Source organism: Galeopterus variegatus, unplaced genomic scaffold (genome assembly GCF_000696425.1).
Source record: "Galeopterus variegatus unplaced genomic scaffold, G_variegatus-3.0.2 Scaffold1523, whole genome shotgun sequence".
In the NCBI taxonomy this organism is placed as follows: domain Eukaryota; kingdom Metazoa; phylum Chordata; class Mammalia; order Dermoptera; family Cynocephalidae; genus Galeopterus; species Galeopterus variegatus.
This window is the reverse complement of record NW_007727634.1, coordinates 194,551-208,698: the sequence shown is the minus strand read 5'-3', so window position 1 is coordinate 208,698 and position 14,148 is coordinate 194,551. Positions and strand designations below refer to the sequence as shown.

Sequence of the window (14,148 nt, the reverse complement as noted above, 5' to 3'; positions counted from 1 at the left end):
CAATAATTGTTCAAAGATATTGAATACTTCTGATAAGCTAGGCTACACATAATTGAATACAGTTGGCCCTCTGTATCTGTATGTTTCACATCCTTGGATTCAATCAACCTCAGATAAAAAATAATTGGAAAAGAAAGCAATAAAAAACAATAAAAATAATGCAAATAAAAGTACACACTATAACAACTACTTATATAGCATCCACATTGTATTATTAGGTATTGCAAATAATCTAAAGATGATTTAAAGTGTAAAGATTGCTTAGGTTGTATGCAAATACTATGTCATTTTATATAGAGAGTTAATCATCCACGGATTTTGGTATCCTCAGGGGCTCTGGAACCAATCCCCCAAAGATGCTGAGAGATGACTATATGTTATTCAAAGAGGTGAATTCTCATGACAAACGGTAATGAAACATGACCCACATCAACTGAAGTACAGATATTACATCCTATACCATGTATGTAATTTACTTTTTTAATATAATTTCATCCCTATAATAATTTTTCTCTTAATGTAACACAGTATCAAAGTATGAGGTTAGAATGATAAATAATCAGAGTCAGGTGCTTAAGCATTATTTTGTTTATCAAATAACTATTTATTAGAGTATGAACTGGGCATTGTGCTAGGCCCTGGGATTACGAAGATGAATTACACCCTTTCCTTGGACTCAAGGATGCTAATTTCCACAGGGGACACAGATAAACCAATATGTATTTTACAGTGTGATACGTATTATTAATATTAGGGACATTTAAGGTGTTATATCATTGTAAGGAAGAGTGAGTCAGTTATGAGAAGAGGAATAAACACAAAATAATTTGAAAATTCCAGACTTGAATTCTTGGAGAGTAGGCAAGAAGTTTGGCTGAAGGTCAAATATCATGGGAAATTGTTGAAGAGGGAGACAAGATAAAAGTCAAGTTTTTTATTTTTTTATTTTTTGTTTCCTTTCTTGTTTTTGAACTTGTTCTCCACAAAGTTCTAACCTAAAACTTTGCGCCACTCTGGGCAACTAGAATAAAATTTTGTGAGTGATGAATTTTCATTTTGAAAATAACCTGAGCTGTTATTGCATCCTAGACATTAATCCATTTATTTGTTCATTCAATACATTTTGAGCACTTACTATGTACCAGGCTCTAGGTAATGAAGAAAAGTGTCTTGTCCTCAAAGTACTTGTAATCTAGTTGGAGAAACATTCTAAAAAATGCACCAACAAGTACAGAACGGTAAGTGCTCTGAGAGACAGCAGCACACAGTGCACACAGGCTTACAAAGAAGAGGTTCCTGATTCAAAAGGGAAGAGTTGAAGTGGGGCTTTAAGAGCAAACTATACTTGTCTTGAGGTTGGAGACTAAGTAAGCACCACCATGTACAGTGCGGCATGAAGCAGGAATAGCATGCACACATGGACGGAGATGTGAGAAAACAAGATATGTTTGGAGAATAGAACCAGTTAAAGAAGCATAAAACATCATGTCGGTGTAGAAAGGAAAATATCTATGTGAAATAATTATTGGAAAAGAAGTTGGGAAATTTAAATCCTCCTGGCTTTCATTTCTTTCCCTTAAAGCAATTACTGAGCACCTACTCATGTTCCAAGTGCTGTGCTTGGCTCTGGGGAAATAAGAATAAACAAAAACAGACTTGGTACTTGCCTTTGAGGAGCTCACAATTCATTATAGAAATAGACATTAATCAAATAAGCTCATCAACAAATATATAAATATGTGCTATCAGTTTCTATAAAAGCCCAGTAGCAAAGTTCAAAGATCTGAGAAAAGGGATTTAATTTCCTTCCTAACAAATTAAGTGAAAGTTATGGTGCTCTTCAAAGTCTCTTCCAATTCTGATGTTTTTATGATTCTAAAACTAGTGTCATTTATTCTAATAGTTTGGGCTTAAGATTTTCACAGTATGTTCAGAAAATGAAACTAGACTAGAGAAGAAGTGCAGTGTCATTTCCTCAATATTTCAAAGCCGGTTTTTATGATTCTAAAACTAGTGTCATTTATTCTAATAGTTTGGGCTTAAGATTTTCACAGGATGTTCAGAAAATGAAACTAGACTAGAGAAGAAGTCCAGTGTCATTTCCTCAATATTTCAAAGCCATTTGAGGATGCAACCAGAAACGTGAATTCATGCTAACAATACTTTTTGGCTTCCTGGGACAATTCTGTTTAAAACTTTAAGAACAATGAAATTCCACAAACAGCCAGAAATTATTCTGTTAATGGCTGTATTCAGGAAATACCATATGAGAAAAAGGACAAATAAGGAAAAATAATATTAACAACAGAGGGGACATTCTTTTAAAAGTGTGCAATGTCTTGGCAGTACAAAGGCCCATAGGTAAATCCCTACATACCTGAGGTGATTGGGGAGAGTTGCCAGTTACAGCTGCATTTGGGGTCCAAAGTATTAGAGATCAGAATATGTGGAAGTCCTCATTCAAAAATAACTATATGATGTAGAGAAGAAGCGGCATAGTGGCTCTGGGGAATCTACTAGTTAATATCATGGTTACCTTGGGCAAGTTACTCTCCATGTGCCTCACCTCTCTCATTTATAATACTATCATGAAGAAAAGAATGGCCCTATCCATTTTATAGAAGAGATTTGAGGATCAAATAATGAAAAATAATAAGAGATATGCTGTGAAATGACAGACAGAGAGAGAGATGGAGGCAGAGAGTGTCAGAGAAAGAGAGACGGAGGATGTAATGAGTTTCTATGAAAGGTGAAGGTAGCCAGTATTTCTTTTCCTTTTTTTGTTTTTGGCTGCTGGCTGGTAAGGGGTAGTCAGTATTTCTTACAATTACTTTTTTGTAAAAAGTAAATTTGCTTTAATGAACATGGAATGGTGGATTGAATTATGTCCCCCCAAAGTTTAATGTGTTGGAGACTTGGTCAGTACTATGATAGCATTAAAAAGCAGGGGAGAGGGGGAATCCTGTTATTGTAATTGAAAGATGAGGCTTTGGAGATGATTAGATTCTAGTGAATGGATAAATAATGGCGGTCGTGGGAGTGGTGCTGAGAGCTGTAAAAGGAGAGCACATGAGGAGCTATCTCTCTGTGCTCTGCCTTCTTCTCCCATGTGAGAACCCTGCATTGCTGTAAAGCCATCACAAAGGAAAGCCCTCACCGAAACTGTTCCCTGGACTGTGAACTTCCCAGCCTCTGAAACTGTAAGCTTCATTTTCTTACACATTACACAGTTCTATTAACTTTGTTATAAGCAACAGAAATGGACTAACACATGGAAATAGATGGTATTTTTGTTGTTTGCATTTTAAAAATTGCCATAATTTCATCAAAAATTTGGCTAGTCTGTTTCTATTTATTTATTTTCTAACAGCTTTATTGAGATATCATTGATATATAAAAATTGTAAAGATAAGTAACTTGATATTTTCCTATACATATACATTGTGAGATGATCACCATTGTATTAGTCTGTTTCTGTTGCTTATAACAAAATATATGGAACTGAGTAATTTGGAAGAAAATGAAATTTATTGTCTACAGTTTTAGAGACTGGGAAGCCCAAAGTCCTGGTGAGGGTCTTCTTTGGTGGTGGCTTTATGGCAACACATGGATCTCACATGGCAGAAAATGGCAGAGCAGAGCTGAGAGAGAGAGAGAGAGAGTCACATGCTTTACTTTTAAAGCCCTCAGAACCATGCCCATGACCACTGTTATTAATCCATTCATTAGGGCATGGACCCAGAATCTAATCACCTCTTCAAGGCCCCACTTTTCAACTACCATAATAGGATTTCTCACTCTCGTAACAGTCACAGTGGGGATCAAGGTTCTAATACTTTGGGAATGCAATTCAAAGAGAATCTAATCACCTCTTCAAGGCCCCACTTTTCAACTACCATAATAGGATTTCTCACTCTCTTAACAGTCACAGTGGGGATCAAGGTTCTAATACTTTGGGAATGCAATTCAAACCATATCAACCATATGTTTTCTTTTTGAGATTTTATTGGTCTATGAAATCCAGAAGTTTGGAAAAGTGTTTTATATCAGACAACTCTAAACAAAAGTTCATTATTCAGTTTTATTCAGCAAGCTTTGACTGAATGTTTTTATTCTGGAGTTATTAAATTGCCTTCACATTTGTAAGCCTTGTTTTCCAGCAAAGTATGTAAGCCTTGAAGGCATGAAAAACCTCTCCAACTTCTTCAGTATTTCTCAAGGAGCTGACCTAGCCATGGGAGTTCAAGGTAGACATTCTAAAATGGTCTATATTTGTTTTTGTACAGAAATGACAGTGAGTCACTGTCTGGAACTTGTTCTCAGACTTGTGAATGTTAATCCTTTGGACCACTTCTCACTAGTTCCCTGGTGGGCTCTTTTTTCTTGTCAAGAGCCTTAGGGACATGGTGTAGTTTCCTTTTCTCTTTAATGTCCTTGTCAGATACTCAGATCTCTAAGATATTTTTACCCACTCTTACTAACTATTTATGCTGTAAACTTGGATGGAGTTTTCCTACCTTCCTCCTTTCTGTTCCTAAGAAAAACACACAGGCTCCTCTCATTTTGAATTTTAATACTAATTCAGATATGGGATAACAAAAATAGTAAACTCAGTTAAGTTACAAAGTTTAGGGAATTTTACTGAGTTCTATCAGGCATGCCTCTTGGTCTATAATTTTTGACTTCTTGACAGAGATGCTAACTAGGAGTCCCAAACTTTTATTCCTTAAAGTGAGTTTCCTCTAAAGTTCTACTCTAAAAAATGGCATATCTCATTAGAGAATGAAAATTAACACCAATTAAGTTAATTTAGTTGCTATAATAGGCTGAGTAATAGCCACCCAAAGATATCAGGTTCTAATCCCAGGAACCTGTAAATGTTACTTTATAAGGAAAAAGGGACTTCACAGATGTGATTAAATGAAGGTTCTTGACACGGGGAGATTATCCTGCATTACCCAGGTGAGCCCTAAATATAATCACAAGTGTCCTTATAAGAGAGAGGCAGAGGGTGATTTGACACACACAAAAGTAGAAGAGGAGAAGGCAATGTGACCATGGGGCAGCGATTAGGGTAATGCAGTCACAGTTAAGGAATGCCAGCAGCCATCAGAAATTGGAAGAGCCAAGATACAGATTGTCCCACTTAGCACCTCAGAAAGGAATGTGGTCCTCTCAACACCTTGATTTTGACCCAGTCATACTGATTTTAGATTTCTGGGCTATAGAACTGTGATAGAATAGATTTCTGTTGTTTTAAGCCACAGATTCTGTACTAATTTGTTACTGCAGCCTCAGGAAACTAATACAACTGTCATTTGTCTCAAATGCATACCACTTGACCTGTGGGGTAGGTGACACCTGTATCAAGAGGTTCTTACCCTGTTCATCTTTTCTAATAGTTGATTACTAAGCTGAACAGTAACTTTTCTTACATTACTGGAAAGTTACACTTGAGAAAGTGGAGTTTGACAAACCCAGAAAGAAAAATAATTTACTTAACCACTATTCATTTATTTAACAAACATTGTGTAAGTACCTACTATGTATCAAACTTATGTCAAGTCCTGAAATAAAAACTGAGTATGACAGGATCCTTGTCTTTAAAAAGTTCAGTTTATTAGTAGAATTAGACACTCACATACATATAATTAAATTAATATGCGGAAAATGAAGTAATGATCGTGTGCACAGAATATTATGAACACACCGAAGAGTACACACTTCCAGGATGAGTCTCTGTGTATATGGAGGAGAAGTGGGCAAAAGCTTAATGGGAAGGTATGCCAAGGAGCTGAGACATAAAAGAATGTAGTAACAAAGAAGGCTGAAGAGGTAAACTTTTATCAAATTTCCCTCATGCATTTCATAGTTTGAAGGACACTGTCTATAAAAAAAAACGTTGCTGTAATTATTAAGTAATAAATAATAGGTCAAGAACATCATTCCAGCCAGAGTTTATAATCAGCATAGGATGATCCGTGTTACACTACTAGCTTGCCATTATTTCAGCTAAGAGCAGAGAGACTTGTCATTTGAATTTTTCTTGTGAAGTCTTCCTGCCGGAGTGTGATTTTCATCATGATATCTGAAATACTGATATAGCTATACAACTCTCTCATTACTTTCAAGGGGAGACTTCCTTAGCTGGGAAAGTTAGTAACTGCTTGCATTAGACAATCTGGCTTGGAGAAAATTATATTGCAAACCACCTCATTAATGAGAATTCCTGTATAACATGACATTAGCTCTTTCCCTTGGGGATGGCTTCCAGTACTGTTTTTTTGTAAGACAACCTAAACAGTCAGATCCCACGCCCCTTTTACAGAGCTATGAAGTAATAGCAATAAATATAATAATCAACGTAGGACTTTGCGTAGGACTCTACTATTTTACAAAAGGAATTCACAAAATTTCCTGGTTATGGGTTGTTTGAAACATAAGCAAACCCTGTTTTTTCACTTTAGGTAAGTTTCTTAATCTCTTTTAGCTTCAGTTTCCTCATCTTTAAAGTGGGGATACTAACATCCACACGGAGGGCTATTATGAGAATTAAGCAAGATTTTGTACATTAAGTACTAAGGACAGTGCCTGACACTTAGTAGGTACATATTAGGAGATGATTTTGTCTTTTGTCTGTTTTTGTTGTTGCTGTTCTGGAAGTAGCTGAGCTTTCTAAAATTGTCTTTTATTCTACTCTTCTTCAGTTACCTCCCTCTTCTCAATTCATGGCCAGGACCCATTTTGCCAACCAACACCCTCTACCCCATCGGTTGAAATTAAAGGTCCAGGAGCACCAACGTGTTCCAGAATTTGAACTTCCTCCAGTGGTGACACTCCTTGGGTTCTCCGTGAGCTCTTTTCCTGTTTCATTAGGTATCACATGGTTAATAAAAACATGGTATTATTTATAAATAATATGTTTCTTAACTGTATTAAGATTTGGGGCAGTTTTCAGAATTCGATCATGTGTGAAACCGGAAAGTCATATATCAAAAATAGATGAGAGAATATTAGAAAGAAAATTGAATGAAAATTGACTCGATATAGATTCATTCCAGTTTTTCAAACTGAGGGTTGCAATCATTAATCAGTTCAGCAAATTAATTGGAACAAGTACATTGCATGTAGTAAAGGCAGTATGATTTTACGAAACTTTAGTTTCAGTCATATCTTAAGGACTGTGTTGTAAAATGTATTTTTTTTTTTTTAAATAAAAAGAGCTTGGAAGTCATGAGATTAGGCTATAGCACTAAACTTTTTCTGTTACTTGTTGGTTGTTAAATTTAGTAAAGTTCTTGGTTTAACAAACCTTTACTGAATACCTGTTTTTCAAAAGACATTTTCCTATGTGATTTTTTTTTCCTCTCCCCTAATGTTGCAGTGTAGGTAACCTGTGTCAAGTCCACACTCTTCTCACCCTTCACGGGGCGTCTGTTACAAGTTTGAGAGGAAAACACAAATTCCTAAGTAGAATGTATCCGGGCTTCCCTAAAGCCCCTGAGAATTACGTCATCTTTAACCATTAACCCCCGCCGCGGGCTCTTTTTATTCAGCAATGTCATAAAAGCTTTACATCCATATGGGGTGGCATGGAGAAAAAGATGAACGAGAGGAAGGTAGTGGGAGGATTTAGGTAAAGGTTGTGTGTTGAGGGCTGGCGATTGTTTGGGGGTGGGATAAGTTGCTGAGAATGGGCGGGAGAAGGGGGACGCTAGCACACAAAAGGCTATTTCCGGCTCAAATTTACGTTACCAAGTCTCTTTGAATTGAACGTTTTTTGGAGAAAAACGAGTCCGAAAGAACTAGGGGTGTGTGTGGGAGGGGGCGGCGAGGATCCCCACTTTCAGCATAAGTATCTTTCTCCATCCACATCCTTGTCGGTATTTCGGAGCTGGGCAGGCCGGGCTAGAGACTGCAGGAGACGCCCCCGAGTTCCCACCCGGGACATCCTGACCAGCAGCAGCCACAACAACAGGCTCGCCCCCAGACAAAGGGGCCGGCGCGCCGCCGCTGCAGGCGGGTGCAGCTCGGGCCGCCGGCCGCTGAGTGCGCAGAGCAGACCCGGCACGGGTCGGAGCCGGGGCGCAGAGCCCGCGCGGGCTGGCTTGGCGCCGGGCCTCCGGCTTCCACTCAGTCTTTGACCCTCGGTCCCCACCCTCCACTCCCCCGCAGGCCGCACCACTGTAAGCGCTGCCCGGCCGGCCGCCGCTCCTTCCCGGGCCGGCCAGCACAGAGCGCAGCGCGGCGGGGCCGGCGACATGGCTGTGTCCTGGAGGAGCTGGCTGGCCAACGAAGGGGTTAAACACCTCTGCCTGGTAGGACGGCGGGCTAGGCTCTCCTTGCGTCTTGTCTCTCCTGCAGCATTTTTGATTCATTCCCTGAGCGTACGCGGGTGGGAAGCTGGAAGTGGAAGTTTTGTCTCTAATTTGAACATTCTTAACTAACAAAACTTAACGCTATTGAAACTTGGAGATAACGATCCCCCACCCTTCCTCCAAATGCATGGGAACTTTCCGACACAGTGATGGGAGAGAGGATATGAAAGAGGGGAAAAGAGGTCGCTTTCAGTGAACACAGCTTTTTCTTAACCCTTTAAAGATTTTGGCCCCCTTTACTCTTCTCCTATATGCTTCTGTTTGGGACATGGCGATGTCACTAATTTGTTAGTCTCATTCAGTACAAGGTCAGATCTGCTTTCCTCTGAGGGATTTTCAGTTTGCTGGTTAATTGAGAATGCTTTCTGCAGTTACTAATTGAGGTTCCATTGAAAGTACTGTGTCCAGGGAATGTACTTGTGGTTTCCATTCATCAGGTAACATTCATTTTTAATTTTTGTTTTCTCTCTCCCTTTGCCTGATTGATTTAGCTCATCTGGCTCTCCCTGAATGCCCTGCTTTTCTGGAAAACCTTCCTGCTGTATAACCAAGGGCCAGAGTATCATTACCTCCACCAGATGTTGGGGGTAAGTGGAACCTGGGAGACCTACCTGGTGGCCAACGATGCTGGCTGGTGGAATGGGCTTAATGCAGACGGATGTTGCTGTAAGGCCTAGTCAGTTCTGCCATTCATCAAAGGAACATTTGTGGTTCACTTTAGAAAGATTTTTCTCTAAAGTGGCCAAGTTTTCTTAATTTATCATTTATGCTTGTCTAGGTTGAAAAACAAAAAACCCAAAAGATTCTTTTAAGAACCAAAAGTAATATCTGCTAACATAAAACAAATGAGTCTGCCATTAATGTCTGAGAAAACTTGCTACTTCTTGCCAGCTGCCAAGTGCCCTGAAGGATCTGCTTCACCAGGAGGACCAACCGATGACAGGCTTTTAGCTTTCACTTATCAAGGCTTTTAACCTGCTCATGAACTTATTCAGAGGATTTCTGCACTGTTTCCTTTTACTGACAACTCTCACAAAATGTTTGTTTAATGGGGTTATTCATTTGTGGGCAGTTCTTAGCTGCTTGCCTGAAGTTGGTGGCTGATTATGGTTCTAGTGTTCTAGTCTAATATGACAATGATACTGGGCAAAACTGCTCTGATTTATTTCATGTCTATATTTTTCTTTTCTCTATTCTGTGATGTTTCTGAACTCATTTTTTCTTTCTATCCTCCTATCTGACCCCTTAACAAAAGACAGTGTCACTGAGGACATATTACTTTGTATAGGGAGACTGCATTTTCTAAGGAGACTGCATTTTCTAATCAACAAGCAAAAAGTATAAAACATTGCAAAATTTTAGGGCACCTGAGAAAGCAGATTTTGTCATTCCTTCTTATTGTGGAAGAAAAATTCCAAAGGAGAAGATACGTTGCTTTGCTTTGTTTTTCATGTTTTTTAAATAACAACTATTTAAAATTATGATTGTTTCAGATGAATTCAGTGGAACCAGACCTCTCTTTCATGGTTTACATATGCACACCTTCTTTTTCCTTAAACTTTAGTACCTAGAGTAGTGATTGGCACATAATAAACCTGCAATAAATTGCACCTGAATTCATTGCTATTTTATTTTATATAACAAAGTACTATCTTTCATAATCTATCTATTGGTCATACAATTTATATTTTTAAAGCTTAACACATATATTTTTAGTTAATGGGTTGAGAAAAATAGTCTCAAAGACTAAACTCTTGGTAACTCTTAAATGTCAACATTTCTTTCTTTCATCCATTGAATCTTCCATCAATCATTCAGAAACCATGATGAACCCTGTGCTTTTCAAATAGGCACATAGAAAGTAAGACTTCACCTTCAAGTTGCTTATTATCTAATGGGAAAATGAGCAAGTAAATAATTATAATGCAATAATCAAGTTAAGAAAAGTTTTCTGTAATAAACATATGAGGTCTGCTGGCCTATCATTTTTATTTTGTTTACTAGAAATTTCCCCTTAGGTATGAATTAATGAACAGGAAGTTTTTCAGTGGGAGCTTTAACTGACCTATTTCATAGCTTGATGAACAACTTGGAGAAAGCTCTTTAATGTTACAATGGTAGAATTTGCTTTTAATCAGGACATATTTGTGTTAACATAAAATCTAAGAATTGGAAACTTACAGAAGTAACTTGGAAAGCAGTTACTTAGCTTTGGATTTTAGTTCTGTGACATAGTGTAAGCTAAAGTAATGACTTATTTAAAAAGTTAATTTTGTTGGAAACCAAAAAGATAATTTTTATGAACTTGGATGCTGTGCAACTAATCTTCATATTTATTTTGGCAACAAGTCAGATGTGGTGAAGGTTTTACAACCACCCCTCCACACATGTATATAACACAACAATTTAAAAAATATTTAAATATATGATCCTTTTCTCTACTTCCTTTCCACTTCAGTGCTTTAGTTTGAATAATGTGGCAGGCTAGTGAGTTTCAAGAGCTGCGGAAACATAGTAGGGGCTCAATAAGCATTAATCAAATGAATGAAGAAAACAATGATAAGAAGACCAAATGGAAGACTAGTAGCAAAAGGGGCAAGAAGAAGCAGACTGAAGATGACAACTGTCATTATAAACTGGTTTTCATGGAAGCATAAGAGTAATCATGGTGAGTTGATATTTAAGCCATCTAGTCAGGATTCAGCATTTTACCAAGAGTCATTATGGAAAAGAATGGTCTTCTTGGCAAAATGCTGAAAGATGAAATGTGACTTCCAAACTTTTTACTTTCCCATTATGAATGTTTTAGTCATTAATTTATCTAAATTATGTTGGAATAGGTATTTTCAGCCTGTATATTACTTTTTAGTGAAAAATGAATTCCATCTATATATAGTTTCATGATTTGCTTTATGAAGGAGTATATAATTTTATTTGATTTGGCTTATCTTTTCTAATATGATAGTTGTGGCATTGTTTCACAGAATAAGAATTAACAGGCACTTTTCAAATTGCAAAGAAATATAGTATAAAATGAGAATTAATTTAAAATAAGTATTGCAGAGTTCCCATGTTTTACATCATTAAAAACCGGGTATTATTAACTTGATGTCTTACAGCAGTGCACCTTAGAACTTCACAAACACTCAGTCCCACCATGATAGAAATGCAGAAATCCTGAAGAGGACATAAATATTCTGATATTTTAAGTCTCTTTGAGGTGAATTTTTTGTTCATAAAAACCATAATGGTATTCTGGAAATCTATTTGATTGTACCACTTTAAAACACAAATGGAAGCAGTACTTCCATTTGCTGAACACTTTGATAATAGCACTGAGTATAAAGGTTGCTGTTATTCGTCTGCAAAATGTAAGGTAACGACAAAGTAATACAAAGGGCAGGAAGGGAAAAGCAGTTAATTCTTAGTAACTGCCTGAAATCTCTGCTTTCTATTAAAAACCAACTATTTATTCAACTGTTTAGTTGCTGTTATTCGTCTGCAAAATGTAAGGTAACGACAAAGTAATACAAAGGGCAGGAAGGGTCCTTGCAATGTAACCCATTTGCAGGAAGACATAGATGTTTGAAAAGCAGTTAATTCTTAGTAACTGCCTGAAATCTCTGCTTTCTATTAAAAACCAACTATTTATTCAACTGTTTCTTTATTCCTAAGATATTCCAGGCACTTTGCAAATATTTTGCTTAAGCTAGGAAACTGTTTTCCTCATTTTACATGTGAGGCTGAGGAAGCTATATGACTTGTTCAGGTGCTATTTGATTGTCAGTGTCAGAGCTCAGATTTGAGTGCAGTCCTATCTGGCTTCTCTGCTATTCCCTCATACTACATAGCTTTTCTAAACTACCTCATCTCAGGTCAGTATTGCTCTTTATCAATGCTGTGCAATAGAAATATATGCAAGTTATATATGTAATTTAAACTTTTACAGTAGCACGTTAAAAAAGGAAAATGCTATGACATTAATTTTAAAAATATATTTATTTCAATGTATCTAAAGTATTATTTCAACATGTAGTCAATGTTAAAAAAGAGATAATTCATTTTTCCTATATATTTTTTTGAGAAGCAGTGTGTATTTTATACTCATGCACACTACAAATCACTGAATTTTTATCAGAAATACCTGACCTGTATTTAGATTTTATAATTTATTTTTTTTACTATTTTCGTATCACTGCTTCTTTTTTTAAATTTTTTTTATTGGTTATGAATATTCATGCGATACAAAGCTGATTGTCTCCCCTCGTGCCCATGATGTGAGGGCCAGATTCATATTTGCTGTATACCCATTACCACAAATTGCATTTGTACCCCATGTCCCCCACCCAATTATCCCCAACCTCCCTCTCCCTCCCCCTTTCCCCCCCACTCCACTTTGTAGCCCAAGGAATGCTCTCTCCCTCTGCAAGTCCGATGCACTACTGTGGTCTTTCGTTCCTTCCTTCTTTCTCTCTTAGCTCCCACATGTGAGTGAGTACAGGCGAAAAAGTAGGTTCACATATTCAAGTTGTTTCAAACATGCATAAAAAGTTTCCAATAATAAATGAGTTTCTGCTTTAATATTTAAATTTATTTATTTATTTATTTTTAAAAACCCTTGACCTTGGTGTTATTATAGCAAGTGATTTTTTTTATTGGTTATGAATATTCATGAGATACAAAGCTGATTGTCACCCCTTGTGCCCAAGATGTGAAGTCCAGATCCATACTGGAAGCATGTCCATTACCACAAATTGTGATTATTCAAATTAATAAAATTAATAAACCTAAAAATTCGGTACTTTGGTAACCATAGACACAATTCACATACTCAATAGCCATGTGTGGCTAGTAGCTACCATTTTGGACATTACAAGTTAGACCACGAGGGAAGATATTACTATCTTCATGGCCAAATGCACTTATTATTTTGCTTTAAAGCAAGCAAGTAGCCAACCAACTAGCTCAGTAAAAAAGACACCAGGGTATGGGTAGTCTTCTTGCTCCTCCTCTACAAAACGGGCATTGATATTGGATAGGAAGTTGAGGGCTCTAATTATTGGCACAGAATTATAAACATCTCTTTGACTTCTGGCTCATCTTCTAAGTTTTCTGGAAGGGGGCCCTTTAAGAATGAAAAAGAAGTATTTAATTCTCAGAATTGGAGTGGCCATTTTTATTTCGAAGTGATTGTTCTCAGACCAAAATTAAAGATTAAAATGTACATAAGAATTGACAGGGAAAATACGATCTTAAGTGCTGAAGATAAAATAATGTTGGGATTGATATGTATTAGGAGTTTTCATCATGATTATTCTTTCCCAGACTGGTCCGATCCAGACTGGGAGACCACATGGTCACAGCTGGTTTGTGACTGAGTTAATGTGCTAATCAGACTGTGCACTTCCTAGGAGATGTTTAATTATGACATGCTGTGTGTTTTGGAATCTTAAAATTAACTAAGAGGAAGAAAAGTCTTTTTAGGGCAGCCAAAGCAAGCAAACAAACCAACCAACCAAACAATAACCGCCTCCCGTACAGACTTTTAAATAAAGAACTCCATTGATTGCTTAAGTTGAAATCTGATTTTATTTATTTATTTTCAAGGAATGGAAAATATAGTTGTTTGTACTTTATTAGAAAGCACTAATGTGTTGTGAGCAATCCTGAGAAATTTTGTTTTCTAATTTTTTGAAATGGGGCAATTTAACTCAAAATAAAAATATAGAAGCCCTCTTATTTATGTTCACCTATTTTTGAGTTGTATTTT

The 14,148-nt window shown here is 37.0% G+C and overlaps 1 protein-coding gene across 2 annotated transcripts in view; it reads left to right on the top strand.

Annotated features, from left to right (window-relative positions):
• Nucleotides 1–8,046: 8,046 nt before the first annotated feature.
• The window catches only part of NOX4 (NADPH oxidase 4), a 169,296-nt gene continuing 163,194 nt past the window's right edge, over nt 8,047–14,148 (top strand). The window contains exons 1-2 of one of the 2 annotated variants that reach the window (XM_008577500.1): nt 8,047–8,318; nt 8,870–8,965. In XM_008577500.1, the coding sequence (XP_008575722.1) occupies nt 8,262–8,318; nt 8,870–8,965 (153 nt within the window). In that variant the 5' untranslated portion in view covers nt 8,047–8,261. The remainder of the gene's footprint in view (nt 8,319–8,869; nt 8,966–14,148) is intronic. The other variant, XM_008577501.1, reaches the window with a different exon arrangement.